Raw genomic sequence first — 24708 nt, 5'->3', positions numbered from 1 at the left:
AAGGAGCGCGAAGAGGGGTTGGGGGCACATTCGTTGATATGAATGTCTCTCTTTGTCTGTGCGGCGAACAATCGCGCCTCGGGTCTGCAGATCAAGGAGCCACTGAATCGAGATTTGGTACAGCGCCGCGCAGGGCGAGAGATGATTGTTTGGTGACTTCGAGAGAGGATTTTTTTCGTTCGCTTTTTTTTCTCTCTTTCTCCTTCTCTCTTTCCTCCTCGGAGCTACGCCAAGCATTCCTATGGTATAAGGTCTGGAACGACGCGGTGGTGCCCACTTGCCTTTGAGAACGGTTAACGGTCGATTGGGTTGTCCGCATCGCGCGACTTCGAATCTTGAGATCTCGCTGCGTGGATAAAACGCGTTCTCTGCATCATCGTCGTCGTCGTCATCTCGATCACGAATTCATATCCGTCACGAGTATTTTATTATTGGGACATTTCGACCTGCGCTTCACCTGCACCCAAACGATTTTTCACCAACTCTTTTACCCCCCGAAGGTACTCGAGAGACCCGTTCACAGGTACCCGCAGATTGTCTGCATCGATCTCAAGCGATTTTCAACGACATCTTCATCCCGCCAGCCCCACTTGATCGGATCCGCGCTTCTACCAATTGGCCATCCTTTTTGAATTGAGAAAAATGCTTTTACCCCACTCGGCAGAGCCTGTATCTGATCCTTGCTCGCTAGTCTGCGGTATGCGTTGTCGTTGTGCGTGACGTTTTGTGTGCTGAAAATTAATGTTTGATACGAAAGATCGGGGTGGGGGGGATTTTTTGAACCAGCATTCACCGCGGCCTCCGCAAATATTCGGTCGCTTTATCTGTTCGGGAATATATCCTTTGACCCGCGCGTCAATCGCAGGCCCTTTAAAATTGCTTCACAGCTGCAGCGACGATCTTGTAAAGAGGAGATAATTTGGGACGGGGGACAAGAGGAAAAACGACAAAAAAAAGAGGAAGAAAAAAAAATCAACATCACGTTACCGTATCTACCCTTGTGTGTACAGATATTAATAAACGTGTTGCAGCGGAGATGAGGACGGGAGGGAGAAAGGGAGGAAGGAAGGGCTTCGGCCTTGCCGAGGGAACACGACCCGTGCGGGGGTGGCAAGTGTTTCTGTCAGTTTAATAGCTTCTCGCCCCTTCTTCCCACCGATGCACACCTCGCCTCCACCCTTCGACCCGACACACTTACGTTCCATCTAGTGCAGCTTCGTCGTCACTCCGAAGTGTCAAAAGTCACGCTCTCGGCCCGGGCGGTCTCACGCTTCGATCTGATAACCCTTTGATACCATCCGCGCACCCACAGCTTCCAGTATACTTCAAACACCCGGCGTAAATGAAAATCATCAAAATCTGGAACGGACGGTGAAGCGATTTCTCCCCGTTGTCTAGTTATATTTGTCTAGTAGTATTTTGTTCACTTATGCGTCTAAAAAAATTCATTGGAAGTATATTTTTCGTAAGACAATGACAATACACTTCGTGCCAAGTAGGAGTACGTTAAAGAAGTGAAAAAAGATGTGTTAAACAGGGAATGTCAATAGCTGGAAGTATCGAATCTTCGGCTTTCGTCGCCTCTCCCTTTTGCTGTACCGAACCACAATCGCCCGGCTCCATGGCGATATTTGAACACGGTAGCCTCGACACACAAAGATATCGTCTAGGACACGGAACGCAGGTGCCTACCCATATTACGGTATTGAGCGGGTGGCTGCTCGTGATATTAGGATGTTTTTACGCTACGGTATAAATCAGGAGGAAAATATTATACGGCATATCGTAGGCAGGGGTTGGCGTTGCCGCGGGTGGTGGTGGCTGCAAGAGGAGAAAGAAATAAATAAAGAAGGATAGAAGGTAACGCTCCAACGGAAAAAGAAGGAGCGAGCGAGCTGCACTGGGTCATAAAGAACGATTTAACTACGCGACACATGTCCTCCGCACGTTGGAAATACACTTGGCGCTGTGCGTGCCCCGCAGTTATGAGCTCGTTTCGCAAACTGAAATGAAGATTTGTTTGAGGTTTCCCTTCTCCTCCTCCTTCGGCATTTTTCAACATTGTTTTCTCCGTGCACGCGCCTCGAGAATCGGCGACGAGTTTCATACTTTCCACGATGATTTCTTTTTTCTATTTGTTTTTTTTTTTTTTTCCACACCACGCAATATGAGCATTACATAAGTCACCGGCTCGTATTTCAAAATGCGAAAGAACGTGTGTCCAAAATCCGCGCTGCGTGTCAAACCCCCGTAATTCTGTGACCGTTGAAATTTTTTTTCTCCTCTCTTACTAACGAAGTAAGGTTATCATTTTGCACAGAATTTTTTTTTCTTCCACTTCTGGCTACGAGCGCCTTTTCAAAACTTGGTTAAAAAATCTTGAAATCCGATTTTTTCTGTAATTTTTTTAAACGATTTCTTCTCACGCGCATATTCGAGTCAAGAATGGATGTAAACGAGACGTTGACGTCCGATCCTGGAAATCGAAGCGCCGAACGGGCGTCCAACCGCAAGACGTCAAAAAATTTTGTCCGCGAAGTGGTTGACGGAGGAATACGCGTCCCGTGTCAGGGTTTACGTCGAGTGGGGGTCGTCGGTTGGGTCGCGTCAAAAGCCGGGGCCAGGAAGGCCGCCGAAGGCAAACAGTCGAATTCCTGATTGCCTCCTTGGCTGTACTGACCGTGACTTGACGGGGGCACCCCTCTTTAATAATATTGAAAAGCCACTTTTCAATCGAGCCTAGGGTTCGCTCTGGCAAAGAAAAGGCGAAGAAAAAAATTCGTGATCGCAGTCGTTGGATCCGACCTGTAAGCATTCGCCATTGGTCAACGACCGCTGGTAACGTCTTGTCGCGGAGCGAACGAAGCGTCGTGGATGATTTTCAAATCGCAACGTTGATACGGCGCCCAATTCGCAGAATATTTATTAGATGAACTAAAAATCATTACATCAAATTCTCGTTAAAGATCGAAATCGTTTTCTGAGAGTATTAAAATCAAATCTGGTTTACGTTACTCGAATTTTATTCATGTGAAGTGAGAGAATTGAAAAAATATAAAATCTACTTTAAGATTTCATTTACAATTTCTGACAGATGTATTTATCTAATTTTGAGAAACTGCAATCATTTATATTACCCACATTAAAGAGACCGTAAAAAATTGTACCCAATTAAGACAAAGCGGCGCAGTTTGCAGTTTCCTGTTTTTGTGATATAATCTAACCGTCGACCGTTTCACACAGTGAGGAAAAAAAAAAAAAATGAAGAAGAGAAATATAATAAAATGGTGGATATTATTACAATTCGTTCATTATTTCGCTTGTTCGAGAGTGAATAATCACCCTCTCGGGACTATTCAAAATTTCTATATGCGGGAATAATTTTCAAACTGAAAATTAGTTTCATTATAAATTACGATTTCACATAAATACGTATATATCTGTGATAATGGAGTCACGGTGTAATTTTCATTAAGTTGTGATTAGTTTAGTTTCAGATTTCAAAGCGTTCGGTATGCAAGGTGAATTAATTATAGTGAAAATTTAAACGTATAAAACAATAGTGTCACAACAGATCCATGCGTCAGCTGTCCCGAAATTCGTTGTTAGTTAGTTTATTCATTTTTCATCAAAATTCACGTTGCAGGTAGACCCAGAAAATCAAAATACTATAGAGAAGTAATTAAATTTCAGCTGTACGTAAACCCGTTAGAAAAAGTTTATCTCCTCCTTTCGCTATCAAAAAGTTATGTTTCGCTGATAAAATCAAAATTAATTTGTCTAAAATAAAAAGATTTTCTCCAAACGAATCAGGTAAATCTGTGACAGCTGTCGCGCCATATTTGTATCAAACGATCATCGATACATACGGTTAAAGATAGAGTTACCACCAACTGTGGCTTAAACAAAGGACGAGAAGAGACGAATGAAATTAATCAATGTGCGGAGAAAACCGACGCTCCTGTGTTTCGGTTAAATAATCACGCAACGACGATACGAATTGAGTAAGAAAAAATAGTGGGACGCTACGAAAGGTTGCGTAACGATAATTTTCCACGTGCCGTACGCCTATCGTATAAAGTTCGCGTCGCGTATCGAAGTCGTGGGTCGTGACGAATGAGAGGATATTGGTATCAGTATCCGGGTGTAGGAGTGCGCAATAAGGTGGCAGGCGGGCATCGATTGTTCCGGTCCTGAGGTCTCCTCGTCCTTCGTCGGCGCGCGTCCCGGGTTGCCTCGCGTTCTCCGTCTCCTTCGCCTCGCAGCCGCCGAGATACGTACGTGGTCCAGCCACGAGGCGTCCGTCTCGCTCGGTGACAGGGGATGCTGCGGCGGTGGTGGGGGCAGAGCGATAGGGGTGGCTCCGCCCGTGGGCCAACCAGAGCCGAGACCGACGGCTCGCCACTCCCAGGAATTGTCCGGGCTCCCCCAGGAACCGTGCCATCCTCTTCTCAACAGATTTCGGATCTCTAGTCTCGTAAGAGCCGGCCGACACGGCACAGCTCGCATAGCACGTGCAGAGGGACGGACGGCTCTGCGCGCTCGTCGCCTCTACGCAGCGACAACTCCGCACAGCTGTGTAAAAACCACCCCCCGGGGAATCGCGAGTTCCTCGATATTGGATACTCGCCACCGCAGTGACCGCGGTCAATTATTCCGGCTTGTTTCAATATTTCCGGAGAGCGAGAGAGAGAGAGAGAGAGAGAGAGAGAGAGAGAGAGAGTGAGAGTGAGAGTGAGGGTGAGGGTGAGAGAGAGAATGAGAGAGAGAGAGAGAAAGAAAGTTTGTGAATACCTGTTGTTGTGATACTGCCGAACGTTTTTTTCAACTAATCAATTACGAGTCACGCCGCGTTGGATCGAGAATTGTTTTCGCCAGTGAGATGTGTTGACGTTTTGTGACTTTTGTGACACCTCGGGTTCATCCGATATTTTTCATGAAGGGTCTCGGCTCCGGCTCGCCAATGGTTGACTACAAAGCATCGAGCGGTGGTGAGTTGATCGCGATGAAAGTCGACCGTATTTGTTGCGGCTTCTTTTCATTTTTTTACTTATTTTCTTTTTCCAGTGATTCTTATTTTTCTTTGGGTACAAGCCTGGATACCAACGGATAAGAAATCGGAAACGATTTCTGGAGCGCTTATCGAAATAATCGCTTAATTAACGTGTGTTTTGTTCAACGCCAATTACGCGCCTCTGGCTTTTTTCACCCTGCGTCGGAACAAACCGAATCTTAAAACCAGATCGGCGTAATACGTTCGCACATTGTTTTCGTTCTTACGGAACTAATTAACATTCCAGATAATTGTGTAATCGCTGTTGTATAACCTACAATCACGTGTATTGTTATAATACGTAGGTATACGCCTATCGTTCAGATATTGCGTCGTTTTCGAGTAAATCACGCGCGGTCCTTTTACATTCGGAATATCAAAGTGCTTTCGCTTGCGGATTTTTGCCAATATTATACCTCGTTCTTCCGTATACAGAATGCGATAACGGAAAATTTCAGACTAAAAGAACTGATCAAACAGTTTCCTCCATGGAACATACGATTCAAAGTAGCCACAAATGTGCGGAATTTAAATTTCCTCCCGAGAAGACCGGTTCCGCGGTGAGCCGAGCCAAAGATTGTCACGATTCTGGTCACCCGTTGTAAACGAACGATCAGCTGTCCGAGATTCACGCTGCCACGCATGCGGATTTTTTTCGTCACGCGCGGTACGCACCCAATCGCAACCGGGTTTTGCATCGGCGGATCCAAAGGATAAAATTGGGAGCAGTGTATTAAATTCTACAGGGGACTGGTTCAGAGTAGGTGTAAGTCTCGTTGCCATTACGGCTGTGCAATATCGCGCCGAGACGGATGTCCTGTAATGCGGTTAAACTGCGGTTTACGTCCTCGTGTTAGCAAACGCGCGACGGGTGCAATCGTCGCCTACTTCGTCAAGTACTGCGCCCTTTTCTACTAATTTATTATACTTAATTATCGCGGGTTTTCCGGGGCTCGACGGTGGTGCTGGGCAGGATACTCGTCGCGATATATCCCCTCTCCTCTCCTCCCCCCTCCCCGCCCCCTCCATCGGGTAGCGGGAGAAATGTCCTGGCTAGGAAAATTTCCACCTTCCCTCGGTAGGTACAGCTTTTACAGAATCTCGAAAGGAGAGACGTAGTGGGTGGGCAGGTCCGCGATCCGTCGTCACTCGCACTCTTGACTTCCGGACACTCGTTGGATCGCGCTTTTCCGCGACAGCTCCGCAGCGAATCTCCGGTTATCCGGCGAATACCTTGGCCGCGTCCCGCCGTATATGCTCGGAACTTTTTCTCCTCGAGTAATTTCGATCCCTCGGCGCCTATCGGCTAAGCTATCAACCCGCCTCTTCAACCCGGCTTATGGCTAGAGCCAAGGGCAAGTAACTTACGCGCCGCGTGTAGTTAATCAGCGGAGTAGTTATATAGTAGTAGCTCCTCGCGTAGGTGCGGACTGCTGCTGCCGGGCGGGTGGCGCGTAAAACGATGCCACGGAGTCAAGTGCGGCTCGCCGCGTTGTACGCGTCAGACTGCCGCAAGCACGGCACTCGAGTCACCCGGGAGTCAAAGACCCCCGAGGGTTTATAAATATTGTTACAATATTGAGAGCAGCTATACAGAAGTGTTGTGATAGCGCGAGGGGCATGCCGATTGACGCGTCGTCAAGGATCAGCTCTCGTCTTTACGATCTTCACCCCCGGCTCAGCGACTGCTCTGATCCTGCCAAACTACTGCCGACAATCTGTTTGCCCCGACGATTAGGACGGTTTTCTACACACGGAAGAGGCTGCGCCGAGCCAACTTCACCGTCATCTCGATACTGGGCCCGCGGTTTGTATGCCCGAGTCTATCGACGGGGTAAGTTTCATCTCAGGATACGGGATTAGCTCGAGTTTACTGGAACGAATACGGATACTATCGATAACGACTTAACCCACTCCCCCGGATTATTCTCACTTCTCTCGCCTCGTTTAAATATCTCAGTTCGAAATTCGTCCCATTCCACGTTATGAAACGAATCGACGCCCCTCTTGCCGTCGGATAGAAACGCGGATTTGAAGCGATATTTCCGGCGTTTAGGGAAGGTAATGCACGCATAGCTGCTGCCTGTATTATAGCCATAACAGACGGAGTGGGTAAACAGTTGTTCGCATTGGCCATGGATCACGATTGGAATTTGAGATTTTGGGGTGATTTTTCATCCCGTTAATAACGATGTATTTTGAGACAGGGTCTGCGAGGGGCAGGGGGGATTCCCTTTGTCACGTGGGGCTGTGGGCCCAGGGGCGTGTCGGGACAACGGTACTCATGCATTCGTATATATATATATATATATATATACATATATATATACACACACACACACACGCATATACCGTTCGACAATAGTCATCTTGCAGGCGCCCCTTGAGACGTCACGAAAACAATTATACGTATATCGGCGAACGCAAACACGTTTATTAGAGCGTAGATGCATAATGTACGCACGGCTGCGTGCATGATCAACGCCTCGCGGCTTCTTGGCTCCTCGCCGAGGAGAGATAAGGATTATAATTCCTACCCGTCAACCATCGAGACGCTTGTCAATAATCGAAATTGGTCACGTATAAGCCGCAGCCGCTGAGCTGCTGCGACGTGCAAGGAGTTCGAATATTCTGATTTTCAAACGGTATTGTACAGTACGTGTTGTTTCGATAAAGTTAAGTTGTCATACCCTGCACTATGTATGTAAAGCAGCCCGAAACGCGAGTAAACGATGAGAAGAACACCTGCTCCTACGGTAACCAACGGGCGATTCCTATCTTGCACCGCATATACGTATAATCGGCTCGATATCTTACGCGTCTATTATCTAAAGTATTTGCTTAGTTGTCAATTCCCGCGTAGAGTTTGCTTAGGATTCGATTGCACAGGTTGTTTTCTATCTCCGTATAGACGCTGCTGTTTGTTCGCGAGCGATACGCGCGTCCGTGTTCGTGTCTGTTTTTATCTTTGCGTGCGTAGGTAGGCGTACGCACATGTACCGTTGCAGCCGTGCGAAGTTGACGAGTGCAGGCAGGGGTTTCAGGGTGTAAGGGGTCGACGGTGTCACTGCGCAGGGGGCTGGAGGGGTGAAAGCGAGAAGGAGTGAGAGAAAGAGAGAAGACACACGGAATATAGTTTGTTCGAGATAAAAAGATACGGCACGGATATCTCTCAATTCGGCGATAAGTTCCGTATTAAACGGCGCGTCTCATATCCGGCCTTGCCTTACACAAACAAATCCGTACCTACGCACGTTTCAGCCGTCAAGCCGGCGGTGCCGCGGAGACCACTCGAGTCTGCGGAGTAGTCGTAGCAGTGAATCCCATTGAAGACAAGACGCGCGGCGGGACCACCGCAGCATCAAAACCGCCGCCGAGGTCGAGGCTGCACGGCCAATAAAAATACTTAAATAAAATCTTATCGTTCCAAACACTCTTCGCTGCTCGAGGTTCGGGTGTCGCGAGATATCTCGCTCGCAGACCCGCCGCTTCGCCGCTACCCAGGACTCCGGTAACGCGGCTCCTCGCGATGTGTGTCTAGGATCCGGGTCCCGCGCGTAGATTGTACAGTCGTGCCGATGATAATTCGGACTGTGGGAAAAACGTGCGAGGCTCAAGGTTACGGTCCGCAGACTATACCTTTTTTTCCCCGTTTCAGGAAGCAGCGACGAGGGCGACACGGCCGGGGGCATCGGCGGAGGCGGAGGTGGAGGCGGAGGCGGGGGTGGCGAGGACACGGATCTCGAGGAGAACTCGGGACGACCCAGCGGCAGCCCCGATTATCGAGATTTACAAAATCCGCGCCACGCCACCAGCGCCCACAACGTTCCCCAGGAGTATCCTCAGGCCAGGCCCGCCTTTCAGCAGGAGTACAACAATCCGGCGGCGATGGAACGGCCCCCCTTCGACAAGCAGCCCCAGCCGATGCTCAGGGAAGACGAGCTCAAATCCTGGAGTTACGAGGAAAACGAACGAAAGGATTTTCCACGGAGCGTTGCATCCTTTCCCGGCGAATACCGCGAGTATCGTGAGTATACCTGCGTCTTCCTTTTCGAAACGTCAGGGAGACTCTCGGCAACTTCCTTATCTTATCTCGCCGCTCTGCAGGTGATATCAAGCCGGAAACCCGTGGGCCCAAGGAAATACCCTTGAGAGAGTGGGTCTCCCCCGTGCCCGAAGTCGAGGTCGGCCGGTCCTCGGTCAGCGGATCCCAGGTGAGGGCGCGCAGAGACATCGCCAGGGGGAGCAAGTTCGGGCCCTTCATTGGGAGGTGGGCCCACGAACCCGCGAATCCGCACTACGCCTGGGAGGTAAGTGAGAGAGTGCGATTATTATCGTTCGTGACTGCGGAATGTCGGCGAAAAAAGTTCAAGGTCTACGGTGTCTTGTACGAGCCGAGTCTGCACCCGAACGAGACGCTTTCCCTGCGAAAAGCAACTCGTATCCGCGATCGCGACCTCAAAATTGACAATTTTACGGGTATATGGTTCAGCAGGAATCTTGAGAGATATTCGAACGAGACTTGAACAATTCACACGCGAATATACGTACCTATATCTTCGGACTTAACTATACGAGAGTGAGGAGGGACAGATATCATCTCAGTGGGATGCATCGAACCGTTTTGAAAGATGATCGATCTGTTTATAGTTGAGATTCCCCGGGAATATGTCCCCGGCTGTATGTCGGGAGACTCGGGTCCGTGTCCTACTGTTATAATCCACCGGCATTATCCGACAGATGCCGACGACAGAGTCGTCGCCGCGACGCAGCGGTACGAATGACGCCGAACCACCTGGTCGGTTCGAGGTGTCATCTATACTGACGGATCTGTCAATTGTCGCTTATACCCTCGCCCGGTCTTCGATGTGCCTTTCTTACCTCGGCGATTCCTATGGAAGATAGGTTTAATGTCGGCATTGAAAATCGCCAGGACTGCAGTCACCGCGGTATATGTGCGATCCGCAACTTCCCATCGGCATCTGCAACGCTCTGTGAGTGCGTGCGTCCGTTTCTGCCCTCGTATCTTCGTAAGGAAATCATCCGTTGCTGTTGTCCGTGACAAAAAAACGTTGACGTCTTACTCGGACATTTTATTCTCCTCTTTTCAGAAAAGATGGAATCGATCTGTCCTTTCGAATCGGCTAATGCGTTCCTTTCTTATAATATGTATATGTGTACAGGTACTGAAATATGTAGAGAAATATCTCTTTTTTTGCAAGTTGATAAAAGTCTCAGACTTTTCCTCAAGTGCGATAGCGTTAGCGATTATCATTGATCCGTATTTCGAGTAGTAGCTGGTATAATATTTTGACGTGATTGAATACTGTTTCATCGCTTTACGCATCATTGAAAACGTCAATTGGTTAATAGTGAAATGTACGGTAAGGATGACGTTAGTGAGATTGCGTATATTTTTTTTATTCCGCCTGCGGTTTCCCGCATCTACGTTCTTACTCTAACCGTTCTCATTCCGCACGCCTCGTAACGCTTCACGTGCGACATAGATGCAGCCACATTTTTCTCCTCTTGCGGGTATCGCGTAACCGCAGGCATCTATTGTAGTAACCTTGACGTTCCAGGCGATTCCTAACGCTCGTATGTAATGAGCGATGCAAAGCGAACACGTCGGTTGGACCGCAGTTCAGAAGCTGGCCTATACAGAAGCGCGCAGTCCGACGATCCCCTGGAAAAGTGGTTTCCGGAAAAACTGTCATTTCGTCGGTTGAACCGTTTGACGCAGAGTTCGGTTGATTTCGTAACGTCTTTGGCTTCTTTCGTTTGACGTTAGTTATCGCGAAGTGTACGCGTACGCTTCATTACGCGTTACGTACAAAGTGCGACCGTTGTACGCATGTACGCGCCGATGCGAGACGTGACAGCTTTCTTATCCTAAGTAACTTCGGGGTTCCTGTCTGGTTGAAAAAGAGAGGAGTCGTCGGTCTCGGAACTGATTCCAGAACAGTGAGAATCGGCTCAGAGCCGGTGGTCAATCCTCGGTTCGCGCTGCGCTGCGGGGGTGATAGATATGATAGTCGAAGGGGCGCACGGCGCGGTGACAAAATGTAAATGACGCCATCCGTCTCGCGGATACAAAAAGCTGACGGTAGTCCGGCCAACTGTCGACCGGCGATTAACGAGATCGATTAAATCCAACTACCGAATTGCCGAGCTACCCCTTCGTTCCGTCGTCACCCGATCCGTCAACCACGCTGTTGCAGGATGGCGGGTGAACGCCGAGCTGCGGAAATTCACCGTCGGTTGCTGCACTCCGCGGATTCTCACGCAACCGATTTTCCCAAATACTGTCAAGAATAACATCACGGTGTTTGTCTCGCCGCACCCCGATCTCCGGATACAGATATGGGTTGCGTGCCTGTACAGGCACTTTAATCCTTTTCTCAGATTCGTGGAAAGAAATACGTATATACTCGAAGCCCCGTAAGCTCTCGAGATGAATTGAATGAAAAAGGGATGAAGAAGGTGAAAAAGAGAAATTGAAAGAGTAGAAAAAATTCGAAAACGGAGGAAGGAACGTATATCGCCCCAATAAAAATTTTGATCGATCCGGTAAATTCACCCCTGTTAAATTTTTGCCATGTTTATTCATACAGCTAACCCAAATCATAGGCGGGAAGGAAAAAAATTCCGTATGAAAAAAAAAAAAGAGAGAAGAAACCTTCTAGCCGGTAGATCCGCGCGATGAGGCCATTGTGTTTCGTGGGTTCTGGTTGTATTACAGAGGTATCACCCTACCTGCGCGTCGAGCGATCGTTTTGGGGTTGCTTTAGAGGGTGAGTGAGCCGTACCTCGACCACTCTCGAAAATCAGAAAAGGCGAGAGAGAAAAAAGAGAGAGAGAGAGACAGAGAGAAGAGTGAAAAAACGGTGAACCAGCAGAGGGGGTTATCCACTTTTACGGAGATGTTTAGCGCAGTGACGCGTAATCAGGGTGTGCGGTGTGCCACTACGGCAACTAAGCCAATCTTCCGCTTAGCCGTTCGAGTATGAATTTACCATCCCCTCGCGTACATCGGACGGTGCTCAATTTGGCGGAGAAGAAAATCACAGCATAATTAACGCCGAGTGTGACCTGTCGAAAATGACCCATACGTCCACGAAATGTAACGCGGACAGGCAAAGTCGCGATTGTTCTTCGGACGTTTGTTTCGCAAATCAAGTATTCGTCCGTGATTTTCATACGTAAATCGCGATTGCGAGCTTGCCGTATCATCGCTAGATTCTATATAATAACCTGTGCAGCTTGCAAAGCTCAATTCGTGCAGCGGATTCTATTAGAGTATTCTATTATAGGATTCGTGGGAGCTTGAAAAGCCAGCTCTGACATATTGGCCAGCCGCAGTTTCTTCCGCGTCACTAATCCCTGACCGAAGGGAGCTGCCGGAGTCTTTTGCCGTGATTCGAGGTAGAGAGCGTGGTTGTTTTTCATAAGCCACACGCGTCTATTTTTTTGTCAAATCGTGCGGAAGACTGCGGGGAATTTAACGTGCGAGTGTGGATGACGAATTGGGTAGACGGAAAAGTGCAGCGTCGCGACGTGCGAATCGACACAAAGCGGGTACCGTGCGCAGGGTCGACGCGACGGACTGACGCGTCCCTGACGAGGTCTGAAAGACGCGTTGGCGCTCGTAAATTGGGAAAAATTAGACAATAAGGAGCCCTGGACATTGTCCAGTCGTTGGGGCGTTTCACCGCCCCGGAAGTCTCGGACAATTTTGAATCCGAGTCGCGTTGCGAGTGATTGGCAGTCGATGCCGGTTTTGTTGCCAATCAAAGGGCACGCCTGCCGCTGCAGCAGAGGGACAAATCGATCACATTATGCCCGGGCTGCGAATTAACGCCTGCGAGGTTCTCAAGGCGTACGTATATCGAGTTACGCGTTGAACCGCGGACCTTGCGCCGATCATTATTATGTACCAACATACCTGCGAGGAAGACGCGGGTAGTGAGAACGTTCCATATTCAAATTTCGGATCGGCGAGAATCGGCAGGAAACAAGTGACAATCAAACCCGCGGGGATCTTCATTGTCGGCTCGTCACCTTCCCGTGACAACCGGGCAACCTTTGTCGCCGAGGGTCTCGGCCGACGGTCATCTCCGACGGACGGTGGTCAAGCCAGGATGACCTCGAGGAACGGGAGAACGGGAACCGCGAGGTCGGTCACGGAACCTGCGGCGCGACCCGGCAAAAAATGTGAAACAAAAAACGGTACCAAATAAAGAGTGACAACCGACCATCGCCCCAGGGGTCGCGGTGCAGGAGCTCCGACAAAACGCTACACGCTGCATCACCACCTTGGACCTGCGATACGTGCATACGTTACACGTGCTTACGACTGTTGGCCCCTTTCGAGACCGGCTTCCTTGATTGAGACTTTCGCGTTCAGCGCGTATCCTTTCTAGTATGTTAATACAGATATGATACCTTCCTTACTGCTCATATAATAATGCCGGCAAGGGTTCATATTTTGACATTTAAATCGAGCGCCTTATACACCCGGCGCAAGGTAGCCGCTGCTGCTGCTGCAGGGTTGCTCGCCTTTTCTCACCCCTTCCACTTACATCAGTTCGCGCGTGTGTCTCTCGCCTCGTTACCGATTCGATCCAAGAGCAGCCTCGCTCGCCTCGTCCGATCTGTATGTATACTCTCGTTCGCGCTGCAGGCTCCCCAAACGACCGGGGGAATCCTTTCTTAATAACTCGCGCGAAGCGGGGCCGCGTGACAAATCGAAGGGTTCGTAAATTTTCCGGCAGGGATGGTCGTAAGAGACACGTGTTACCCGGTTCATCCGGGCTGACCCCGTCGGTTCAAACCAATCGACGAATCGCGGGGGCGACCAGACTCCTTCCCTAAGGATTTCTCTTCACAATCCCGAACGGAGATGGAGGAAGCCGTTCGCGACGCTTCTCGCCAGCTACTTAATTGAACTTGTTTCACAACTCATAACGAGAAGTCGGCCAAGTGCCTCGGTTATAATTTACGGGAAACAATTCTCCTCCGCTCTGCCTTTGATCTCCCTCTCCCTCGCTCTCTCTCTCCTCTCTCTCTCTCTCTCTCTCTCTCTCTCTCTCTCTCTCTCTCTCTCTCTCTCTCTCTCTCTCTCTCTCTCTCTCTCTTTTTCTCTCTTTCTCTCTCTCTCCCTTCCATCTATTTCAAGCAATTTGAACTCTGCCAACAGCTCCGTATTCCTCGTTGACACCGAGGGTATCAACAACGTAGTGCCATTGTCGAAGCACCGCCACAAAATGCGATACCTTTGATTGGTCAGGCCTTCGTATGTTAAACTTCAGTTCTTAATCATCGAAAATTCTTAAAACTAAATACTTACCAGTGGCAACGAATATCAGTAGTCCCAAATTTGATTTCAACATAAGTTGTCTATTATTATCAGGACGCCTTTTATCGAACCGCAATATTTGGGATGATATATCGCGGTGTAAAGTGGCTAAATGCAATTGTGGAATGCCTGCTGAACGTGAATGCCAGAAGACAGAAAAAAAACCGATCCTTCTTCGATCCGGTGCAAATGTATTTCGAATAGATCGATGAATTGGATTACAAAGCGAATGTGACGGCTGAATCGTGACGATCGTACCACACGGAGTATCGGTCGAGATATTTTTCAAGAATACGATTGGGTTTGAATGAAACACGTAACCCTCTTCTTTCCATATCGTCACAGACAGTCCAAGACGAGCGACCAGACGAGGTGGCTCCATTGAGTGTGGGATACTTAGGTCAATTGATCGCTCTCTCCCTGAGCGGCGTTGACAGATTGCGGGGTGGAGAGGAACGGGCTCTTGTTGGAAGGTGAGTTGCCGAGTCCCGTGGCACAATGCCCGAGTTAATCTGGCACGTCGGTCCGAGTGGAAGGCATTACCCGAACCCGAGGCAGGTACGTAGGTACACACGCACCGCAGGACTAAGGGCGCCCCCGCACCGTGCTGTGTGTTCTGGGCTATCGCCCTGTATATGCAAGGAGGAGTACCGGTCCCGGGGAATCGCCGGAAGGCACTCCGATGGTTTGTTCTGTACGGTGGAGAAAATTGTTCCAGTTTATTGTTCCGAAGAGCATTAACGACGCTACTCGGCAGGTAGCCCGGCTCCGTATACGGATAGATCACGCGAGCCGAGCGGGTCAACATCACGTCAAAAACATCCCCGTCAGTCGAGTTGCGTCCAGGCGAACGGTCCGGAAAAACAATTTTAGCAAAATTTTCTGGCAAATAAGCGTCTAATGATCGATCATAAGAAGCTGCGGCTGACGCGCCTTGGCCATAATTTATACCGTCAGATAGAAAGGAGGGTAGCTGCTCTTCATCGAGGGAAGCCCTGCGGATCGCCGGCTATCGAGGGGGTCGGTGGGTGGCATCTGCTGCGCGTTAGACACGGGTCAGAGGGCACCGCCGTCCATCACTTCGTGTCATTACGCTCTCGGTCCCCGAAACTCCGAGTCAACTGGGTCAAGTACGGACCCGCAGTACAGCCGGCTGCGTGCCCAGGATCTCGCATTGTACGTAAAGCGAGTCTCGGCTCAATTTTGGCGCGGGCAATTTCGTTTAATTGGAAAATATTAGCGGAGTCGAGACGCGTCGGGCTGCGCGCTCACTCAATACTCAATTATCATCCCCTAAATTACGGGCTGTTTACGAGTCGACTCCTCGCCGTTCGCCGGAGAGTTCGAGTTACTCGGCACATTCAAGTTTGGCGTCATCTTTCCTTAATCTCCTCCGTCGTCGCTCCCGCTTCGTAGACCGGCAAGGTGACTGAATCACCGAGACCTGACCCGGTGCTCGATTGTCTGACAACCCGCCGGGTTTAATTATTCCTTAATTAATTTCCAAGAAATTTATCGACGCCAGGGCAGTCAGACTTGTCTGCGCTTAATTCTGACTATCGCGCGGATTGCGCGTCGAAGTGAATTTCGAGGTGTTGGTGAGCCGAGGGCATCGCCGCCACCCCCGTCAACGACCAACGCCGACCCCGAGCGACCGCTGTGACGCTAAAAGCGTTTTTGCGTTAACCATCGCCGGGTTATCATCTCCATCGATCGCTTATTCATAACTTTTCTGATCCCACCGTTCCCTTCCGGGTCCGCCACTCGACCTCTGACGCTGAGCTAACGACATTTAACCCCGTCTGTCGTATAATCCTCCACTCCCAGCCTTGCGAAACTGACGCATTACCGAAGACAACGACTACGCGCTGAACGAAATACGATTCTTATGCGGTGTTGTGCGATGATATTATACACGCGAAAAAAGAATTCGACAAATTCACCAAACATAGCGGAGGAAACGTCATTTGATTCAACAATGAATTGACTGAGTCGTTAATCGAAGCCGCATTTAATGTAATCAACGAGACGTTTCGACAATTTTTTTTTTTTTTTGTGTTTACATACGCTAGGTCTTTCTTTGCAACAAACTGAGAAGAAGAGTACAAACCTGATTTTCGCATATTCCTGCGCTTGCTATAGCAATGCGCTTGTAGAGCATTTCGCTTCTCTTCAGTGACGAGCTTAAACTAACAGATTCGAAACGATCGACGAGCAGCAATCACTCTCACGTTCTTCTTCCCGAATTTCGGATCTCTCGATCCTCGCAGCTTCCGCTCCTTCGCACATCCCGCAATATCCGAAAATTATTGAAAGCTTGAGCTGAGCCAGGCGAGAGCGAGATTAAAATCGCCGTCCGCGTGTCCAGCTCCTGCAGATGCACAAAGATGCGCTGCGTGAGCGGGAACGTTGGTGATTACCGTAACCTTTGAGGCGCTACTCCGTTTGTTCGCACCAGGTTGGTTCGAAAGAAGACCTTAAGTCGGACAGTCCCTAACTGCCTTTGGGTCCTCTCCCCGAATACAGTACATCGGTTTATTGTCCGGGGTGTGAGGCTACAAAGGAGACGATCATCTGGTCCGTCCGTCGCCTTGCAGTCTACGCGTACCCCATGTGGCGCAGGATCATCCAGCCGCATGTCCTGCTCGTCCTTTCCGATCGGTAAACATCCCATTTTTTTCCCTTCCACTTCGGCTTACGATCGCTACGCCGCTTGTCCACTTAATAGAACGAAGCTGTTAGCTTGCAGGATTCTTAATCAGTGCGGTTGCAAGGTCAAACTCTGATACGTCGGAGATTGATCGTTCACTATTTCACTCTGTGCTGTATTGCAGCTCTCATTTTATCGTTGTCTTTCTCGGTAATCGTGGTTGACAAGCTTCGCTCTTAGATGCAGTGTGAGTTATTATCCTGAGGATGTTTCAGAATTTCATTACGAACCTCATGAATTGTATAATCGAAGAAGCAATACGTGCGAAGTGCGTTCTTTCGCAAAACTACGACACATCTTAGACAAAGTTTCGTAACCGGAAAATAAATAAATGCGAAAGTGGCGTGGATTTTAAAAAACTCGTCAGTTTGGAGCAGCGGTCGGTAATCTTTCCGTGTAGCAGTAACGACGAGCCGTTATGTAATTAGAAGAATATCTTGGTTTCAGTAGGATGTGGTTTACTCGGGTTTCCGACCTGTCAATTTTAATTGCCACCCATGTCACCATCTGCATCTTGTGTACACATATTACACAGAGTACAAGCGTCTACGAAGCGGGTGCGATACCGCATCAGCATATCATGCGCGGCTGTTCCTCCCGAGAAAGAAACGTCAATTACGCGGTGTAACCGTCGGTCTAGCCGAGCCAAGCCAGGCTAAGTATCTGCAGGCATCGTTTGCCATTTCATTCGTCTTTAACAACGTTGGAATTTCAGTAGCGCGGAGATCATACAGCAAAGTCTTTTCCACACACATGTAAGTTGAACGCTCGTTAAGCCTGTTATATATATCCATGTACGCGGAGATATAATTATTATTCACGTTGAGTTTAAGCTGGAAGTGCATTCCTACATTCAGTATGCACGTAGCAAGTGAGCACCGGCAGTTTATAGGTTTAAATCTAACTTAATTGAAATGGTGGTGCAGTTTCTGCCAATTTTAGCAATTCCCTTTTAGTCTGCAGGTCGTTTCTATGCAAGGGCCGTGCAGAAGTGCATAATTATTATTTATACGCAACTAACTGAACTAGCGAGCGTTGCAAATAGGTTTTTCTTTCTTTTTTTTTTTTCTCCATTTCATTTTGCAAATTTCCTCTTCCGCGTTCACGTTCGCCTCTGTACTCACGGGCATCAGTCTTTCACTTCGCTTTCCCCTCTGGTCCCTCCTATTTTTTATATTTATATTTATTCTTCATTTAATATTATTTTCTCGCTTCGTATAGCACGGTAACTTGCCAGCGTCGCGTTTTTGTATAAATAATTAAAACTTTCTCTTAAAGCTTTAGAACTATGTTGCCAAGGACGCGACGCCACTCGAGGCAATGTGACGGATTACTGCTCGGCCAAACCAGCAATTAGACACGACGTATGACGTATCGCAGATCTCGACGAGAGGCGGTCTGACGAGCAAGAAAAATAAATAAATAAACAAATGAATACAGGAGAATGAAAAATTATAAAAAACATAATGACTCGTTGCGGCGAACGTGCTTCATCCGCGTAGTAAGCCTCCGCGGCTTTTATCCCCACGCGGAAGAAACGCTCGTGCGGGACTAAAATTTCGGAATTCGGTAGGACGAGGAAGGGGAAGAAGAAGAAAAAACCGAGTGAAAACGATTAGAAGACCGGAGGATTCTCAGGGAGACAAATCTGTGTCCCGGATTGTCCGCACATGCGCCTCGTGCCGACAAAGCGAAAATACGCCCCGCTGCGAGGGCAATGGCGGAGCGGCCGAGTTTACTTTTCCGCAGGGCCGGAAACCCTACGGAGGAGCGATGCGGCCGCGGGCGCGCGACGCCGCTGGGTCCTGAGTTAACACGTTATTGTAGTAGGTGTGACGGACTTGCGATCCTAATCCCAGTTGACACCCGGCCAGGATACTCTCTCCGCATTGTGACTGCTGTCGCGAGTCCTGTGCGTGACCAGTTTCCCGGAACGGTCCTTAACCACTGTCTCGTAGCCGCCGGCTCGATGCTCCAGGACCGAAAATCGGTCGAACATCTCCGACGATCTCTCCTCGAGTTATTGTCGAGATTGACACAAAGGTGCGCCGAAAGCAGCCAAGGAACGAACGCTTCTCGAAGCCCGAGCTAGAGAGAATTTCCCGCAGCAACGCCAGTTTTCACGACATGCGGATGTTATCAGAGCGGCGTAGTCAGGGTCCGCTTGGATGGGAAGAACTTGTCCAGTTTCATTTATGAAAGAAAATTTTCAAGGTATCCGATCCGTGAATGAACGGTGTTAGCGGTGCGGTGGTTTCCTGCTGCGGGGATCAGCCGCATCTAGCTTTTCCCATTCGGGTCTCTCAGTGTCCTCTGGAAGCGTCGGTCCGTGCGTAAGCCTGCCGGATTATCCTGCTGTTTTCATTATTCGACAGGTTTTTCCCATCAGTGACAACTGTTTCCTGCGATTAGCTACCGCGCAAACGATAGGTCCCACTTAATTGTCATCGCTCAAGAATTCTCAGCGCATCCCGCTGGCACTTCGACGTTTAGAACGGATGATCCGATACTTGCTTGCAACGCCTTGTCAGCCATCAAATGCTATTTACTTTTAATTCGGTTACGTTCATTGTTTTCAAAAACGAGAAAGAACATTATTTTTGTGAAATTGACAAAATTACCCGGTTTTTGGCTCCAATTAACCATCGTTCAATTTTTCTTTCTCCAGATTCAAATTCCATACTACGAAACCATGGTGTATACCAAACCATATATAATATCTAAACTATGTGTGTGACTAATTAGTTTTAGTTTGGAGATTATGCATGAATTGGAAAGCGATAGATCGTATCAGCCGCACTTAAGTATGCTTTCTGTAAAGATTAAACACCATCAAACACCGAAAATTCTACTTAGTACGATTGAGCGTTATACCGACGCGCAGGTACATTATTATAACGTAAAAAGTAGATACGTCAACAGATCTATGGGCGAACGGTAGCCACTTTTCCACCTGCAGGTCGGTTATCGATTTTCCAGAAGGTGAGCAGAATTACCTAGGGTACAGACAGGTGGGGTGAGCGTGTTCGTCGATGAAAAAAGCAGTCGAGCTTATCGCAGTTCTCTGTATTACCGACAACCGCGAATGTTCGTTTCGTTATTTGAAGCATTATGCGTACATACATTACCCAATGTAGAAACTTCGACGAGACAGCAGTGGGTCGATCTCAATGCAAGACTCGTTGCATTATCGAGATAAAAAATACATCCGTGTTTCCTCGTACGGTATTTTTGTATGCAGTGTGGAGTTCATAAGTATCTTTGCGGTTAGTCCCGCAGCCTGATTTCCCCCTGTTAGCTGATAAAATATTCGAGGAGGAGTTTTCCAGCTCTTGCAGCACGAGCATTGTACATACACGGAGAAAAAAAAGACTAACATCATGCGTTATATTTCATCAACTTACGTAGCTCGGTTGACTCGTATGTAAAACTTTAGCCCGAAAAAGCAGATGAAACAGTTGACTGACCAGTGAAAAGTTATCGTACGACCGCTTGTTGCAGTAATAATTATTGTTCCAAAGTTATTGTCAATTTTACTTATACTACTATTTCGAATATCGTTCTTACATTTCATCGTAGCTAAAATTATTTAATATAAATAAAGACTCCGTTTATAATAAATACCATCAAAAAAGTATGTGAAAATGGCATGCCTCGACTAAAAATCGGGAGAGAAGTTCGAAAAACGGGACATTTGACGGGCGGCTGATACGCGCGAGGGTTGGAATGGGGTGGGAATGGCGATAGTAAAAGCTGTGGGATTCGGTCGGAGCGTTGCACTTGCTAATGCGATGATGAAGCGAGGCTGTTGCGGGAAGAAAATAACGCTCGCTCCTCCGCGGGGTGCGATGCTTGGCTTGCCACGCGTGACCGTGCCAGGGGTTGAACGCCGCGTGGTTACGCAAGGGTGCGAACGGGGCGTCCGCGAAACAATTGGAAAAATCACTTCTCCCAGCCCCCGAAGGTCCGTGTGGTGCTCGGGCGAAGGCGGAAGGAAAAGCTGCAAGGTGCTGTCGTGGTCCATGTGCGGGATGATCCGTCGCAGGGCGACGACACGCCAGGCCGATTCGGCTACACCGGCTTTCCCTTGAATGAGACTCGTTTAGGGAGAGCGTCGCGGTTTCGGACGATGCCGAAATCGAAAACAAATTATGCGAATGCCGAATCTAGGCCAATTCAACATTTAATAATACCTATATTGCTACGTGGGGACGTCAAACTGTAACCACAAAAATCACTGCAATTGATGAGAAACGCGTAGTGGCAATTTTTTTTATCTTCAAGAGTACCTAGTTTTAAATATCTCGGAATTGGTTTGATATTTTTAATTTACTGATGAAAAATTTCTCTTACATCTTTGATTATCGTTCCTAATTCGAGCTTTCTATCATTTCCATTGCGAATTACAGATACGTATTGCTGGAAGCGGTGTCAGAGGATGGCTCGACGCATCTCACGAAGCGAGTAATTGGCTCAAGTATATTCGAAGTGTGCGCAGTCCTATGCACGCGGTCAACATGCGCCATGTTCTGATTGGTGGACAGGTAAGTTATTTTATTTACCAAGGATTCAAATTCTATCTTTCAAGATCATTACGCTGAACTTCCGTTTCTGGTGTCTTTGAAATGTCAGATTGAAGGAACTACATTATTTTCTTTAGATTGGTTCACGAGTTAAAAGTAAAAAAAAAGAAAGGAAAAAAATACAGATATTATGCGTTCGAGCACCTGCGGAATGCTTCATTATAAAGCCTCATTTTCTGTCGACCTGCCGCACGCTGCAATTAGAAAAAACAACAGACTCGGCGTCAGTTGCAAATACCAATCGATTGAATGGAATTGAAACTGACCAAACAAACGAGTTAACTCCATTTAGCTCTCCTTCCAACATATGTTAGTATCGTTAAGCCGTTAATTCGTCATGAAGTATGTCCGCGCCCCTCGGGGCAATTCACTCCGCGATAACCGGCTGCGACATCAGCTGAAAATGATCGGGATATTTATTGTAAAAAATGAGTTTTACGGCTCTCGCAGTAGCTGCATTATTCCGTGCCATCCACGCGTCAATTTCAAGGTCCGAGTGACTCGGGGCCGTCTGAGGTCACTCTGCAAGCTTGCAGGGGCTGCAGGGTCAAAACCGGGAAACGACGAACCGAGACCGGATCAAAAGCGACTCACGGTGCGAACGGAGACACATGACACTCGTATGCGTGTATTATACGAGAGGAAACTCAACTCGGGGTGTTTGGTTATTAAGTCGTCGAGCCCCGGCGTTTTCATTGCCGCGGGAGTTGGGGGTTCTATCCCCAATTCGTGAAGAGAGGGAAAAGTGACTGCCTATCACGACCCAGCGTCACTGTAATCACCTGGCTCGTCGATTACGACTCTGATTGATTTATTCAAGGGTGAATCGGTCGATGCTGCGTTTTTTCTTTCATGTGCTACGCCTGCGAATCGAAAAAAGTCAGGATGGACGGAAAAAGAAAACGATGAGTGCTAACGCGATTCGTAGATCGTACAAATTATCGATCTTTTATGTGTTACACTTAGAGAACACTGACTTTTGAGCATTCGACAAAATCAATTCATAGGCAAGCTTAGAAGAACATTTTTTTCGGGGTAAAACAAAATACCAGAAACAATCAAATAATTGCTCTAAGAATATGAGAAGATTTCAAGTATAGCCTGACAGGTGTTTTTTTTGTTTTATGCAAAATTTGGAACCTAAAAACTTTGCGCATTAGATTCAATTTGCATGGTCAGTTTTATTCGACTATTTATCTTTTCGAAAATTTAAAAGGTACAACTATCGTTTTCGGCCATATCTTTTCAATCATCCATAACAATGACTTGAGAATATTTTGAACCACTAACAATGTAACATATGCCTATATCGCTATTAAAAGTTGAAACGATGACTTATTTGATTGCAATAATTGAAAAATCATTTCGCAACCTCCAAAAAATGATTTCAATGTATGGATCTGATTTCGCAATCGCAACAGAATTTTTCGTATTGTGGTGTCAATTTGTTTTTGTAGAAACATCTTTATTTCACCTGAAAGTAGTGGGAATAATATTTTTGGTCGCTTCGACGAATTTTTCCGAGTATATATTTGTCACGGTTTTTGTAACAGATCATAGTTTTAATATTATTTTTCGAGCAATGTTCACGTTATTCGATTGTTGTCATTCATTTAACTCTTATCACAATGAATTTTCAATGAATTAAAAAAAATGCACGAACTGACGATAAATAGAATCTGACCATGTTGCATAGAGTTTCTTTCAAGAAACAAACAGGAATTGCAAATAATTTGAAAGTTGAAAACGTCGTCATTCAAACAACACAATTCAACAATTGTGATTTCAAAAAATTTTGATGAACGCTGAAAAACTAGCAACTCTAGTTGCACGTCGAAGAGAAAGCGAAGGTTACCCCAATTCCCAGGATCCGATTTTTGGAAGACGAATTCATCTCCTAAACCCGCTTCATCCCCGTCATAAATACGTAACATAAACCTTCCGATCGCAGGTGGTGTACGAAACGATTCGAGATATAGCAGCGGGCGAGGAGCTGCTTCTGGGTTCGCGGGAGCCGCTCCAGCTGCAGGATATGCTCGGTGAAAACACGGTGGAGGACAGGAGCGACAAGGAGACCGGTAAGTGCGAAATTGTAACACGGTACATATGTTAAACACATCGTTCCGCCCTGTGACTCCTCGCGTGGAACGATACGCTTCGAATCGAGTCTCGTGCGTACGCCATTAGCCGGCGCAACTCAGGGCAGGTATGCATATGCAGGGTACAGAACTGCAGGCAGGTGCTCCGCAGGACAGGCGGACTTGCAGCGCAAGGGTAGATAGGCCCAGATACCGGGTCCTGGGGGTCAAACGTGATCGGTGACTCGTGATTCGCACCAAAGTCGGGTCGCAACCCAGCCCAAATAGTCGCCGCTCGTAGCAGGTCGTCACGCCTCGACGAACTCGGCGTGATTCACCTGGCCAACCGTCTCTCTCGGTACGCTCACCGATTCTTTTTGTCTTTCGCCGCACGCGTGTCCGCTGCACAACGGATTCGGGGAGTACTCGTAAAGTGGAGTTAACATCATTCCCATCTAGCGTCGGATCAACGATTCGAACGCACGAGTCTGCGTCGTAGAAATAATCGTCAAATACACTGCTGTACTTTGTCATCGATAATGGTTAAGGATCGTTGAGTAACAACGTACTTTCTTCTGAGTCGAAGGTCAGGTGAGGGGACGAAAATCGTTTAAAAAATTTCCGGTTATGTCGTGTGCGCCGATGATGGTGAACGCGAATGAAACAACGTACCTGTAATTATGAAATGGAAATAAATCTGAGCAAATTGTTGATATCTTGGCTTGTGTTATTCGAATCTGGACAGATTCGCTTTTATTGTGTCGTCGAGAAGTCGTTTCATTCGTCTTGACTGTCAGTGAAGATTTTTTAAGGGGGTTTTTCTCTTATTCTAACTTGCTATTTCGACTTCGGATCCCATTCATCTTTGAACGAAATAAAATATTCCGCACTTTTTTTCTGGTTCAAGTGCATACTCTTGAGTTTCA

At 47.7% G+C, this 24708-nt stretch overlaps 1 protein-coding gene across 1 annotated transcript in view; it reads left to right on the top strand.

The window, feature by feature from the left end:
• The window catches only part of LOC124212845 (transcription factor hamlet), a 74710-nt gene that overhangs the window by 37532 nt on the left and 12470 nt on the right, over positions 1 to 24708 (top strand). Inside the window, exons 2-5 of the mRNA XM_046613375.1 lie at positions 8712 to 9080; positions 9161 to 9363; positions 21531 to 21665; positions 23656 to 23782. Of these exons, the coding sequence (XP_046469331.1) occupies positions 8712 to 9080; positions 9161 to 9363; positions 21531 to 21665; positions 23656 to 23782 (834 nt within the window). The remainder of the gene's footprint in view (positions 1 to 8711; positions 9081 to 9160; positions 9364 to 21530; positions 21666 to 23655; positions 23783 to 24708) is intronic.

The sequence above is a fragment of the Neodiprion pinetum genome, chromosome 1 (assembly GCF_021155775.2).
Source record: "Neodiprion pinetum isolate iyNeoPine1 chromosome 1, iyNeoPine1.2, whole genome shotgun sequence".
Lineage (NCBI taxonomy): Eukaryota > Metazoa > Arthropoda > Insecta > Hymenoptera > Diprionidae > Neodiprion > Neodiprion pinetum.
Note: the sequence above shows the minus strand (reverse complement) of the source record. Positions and strands in the feature narration are given on the sequence as shown.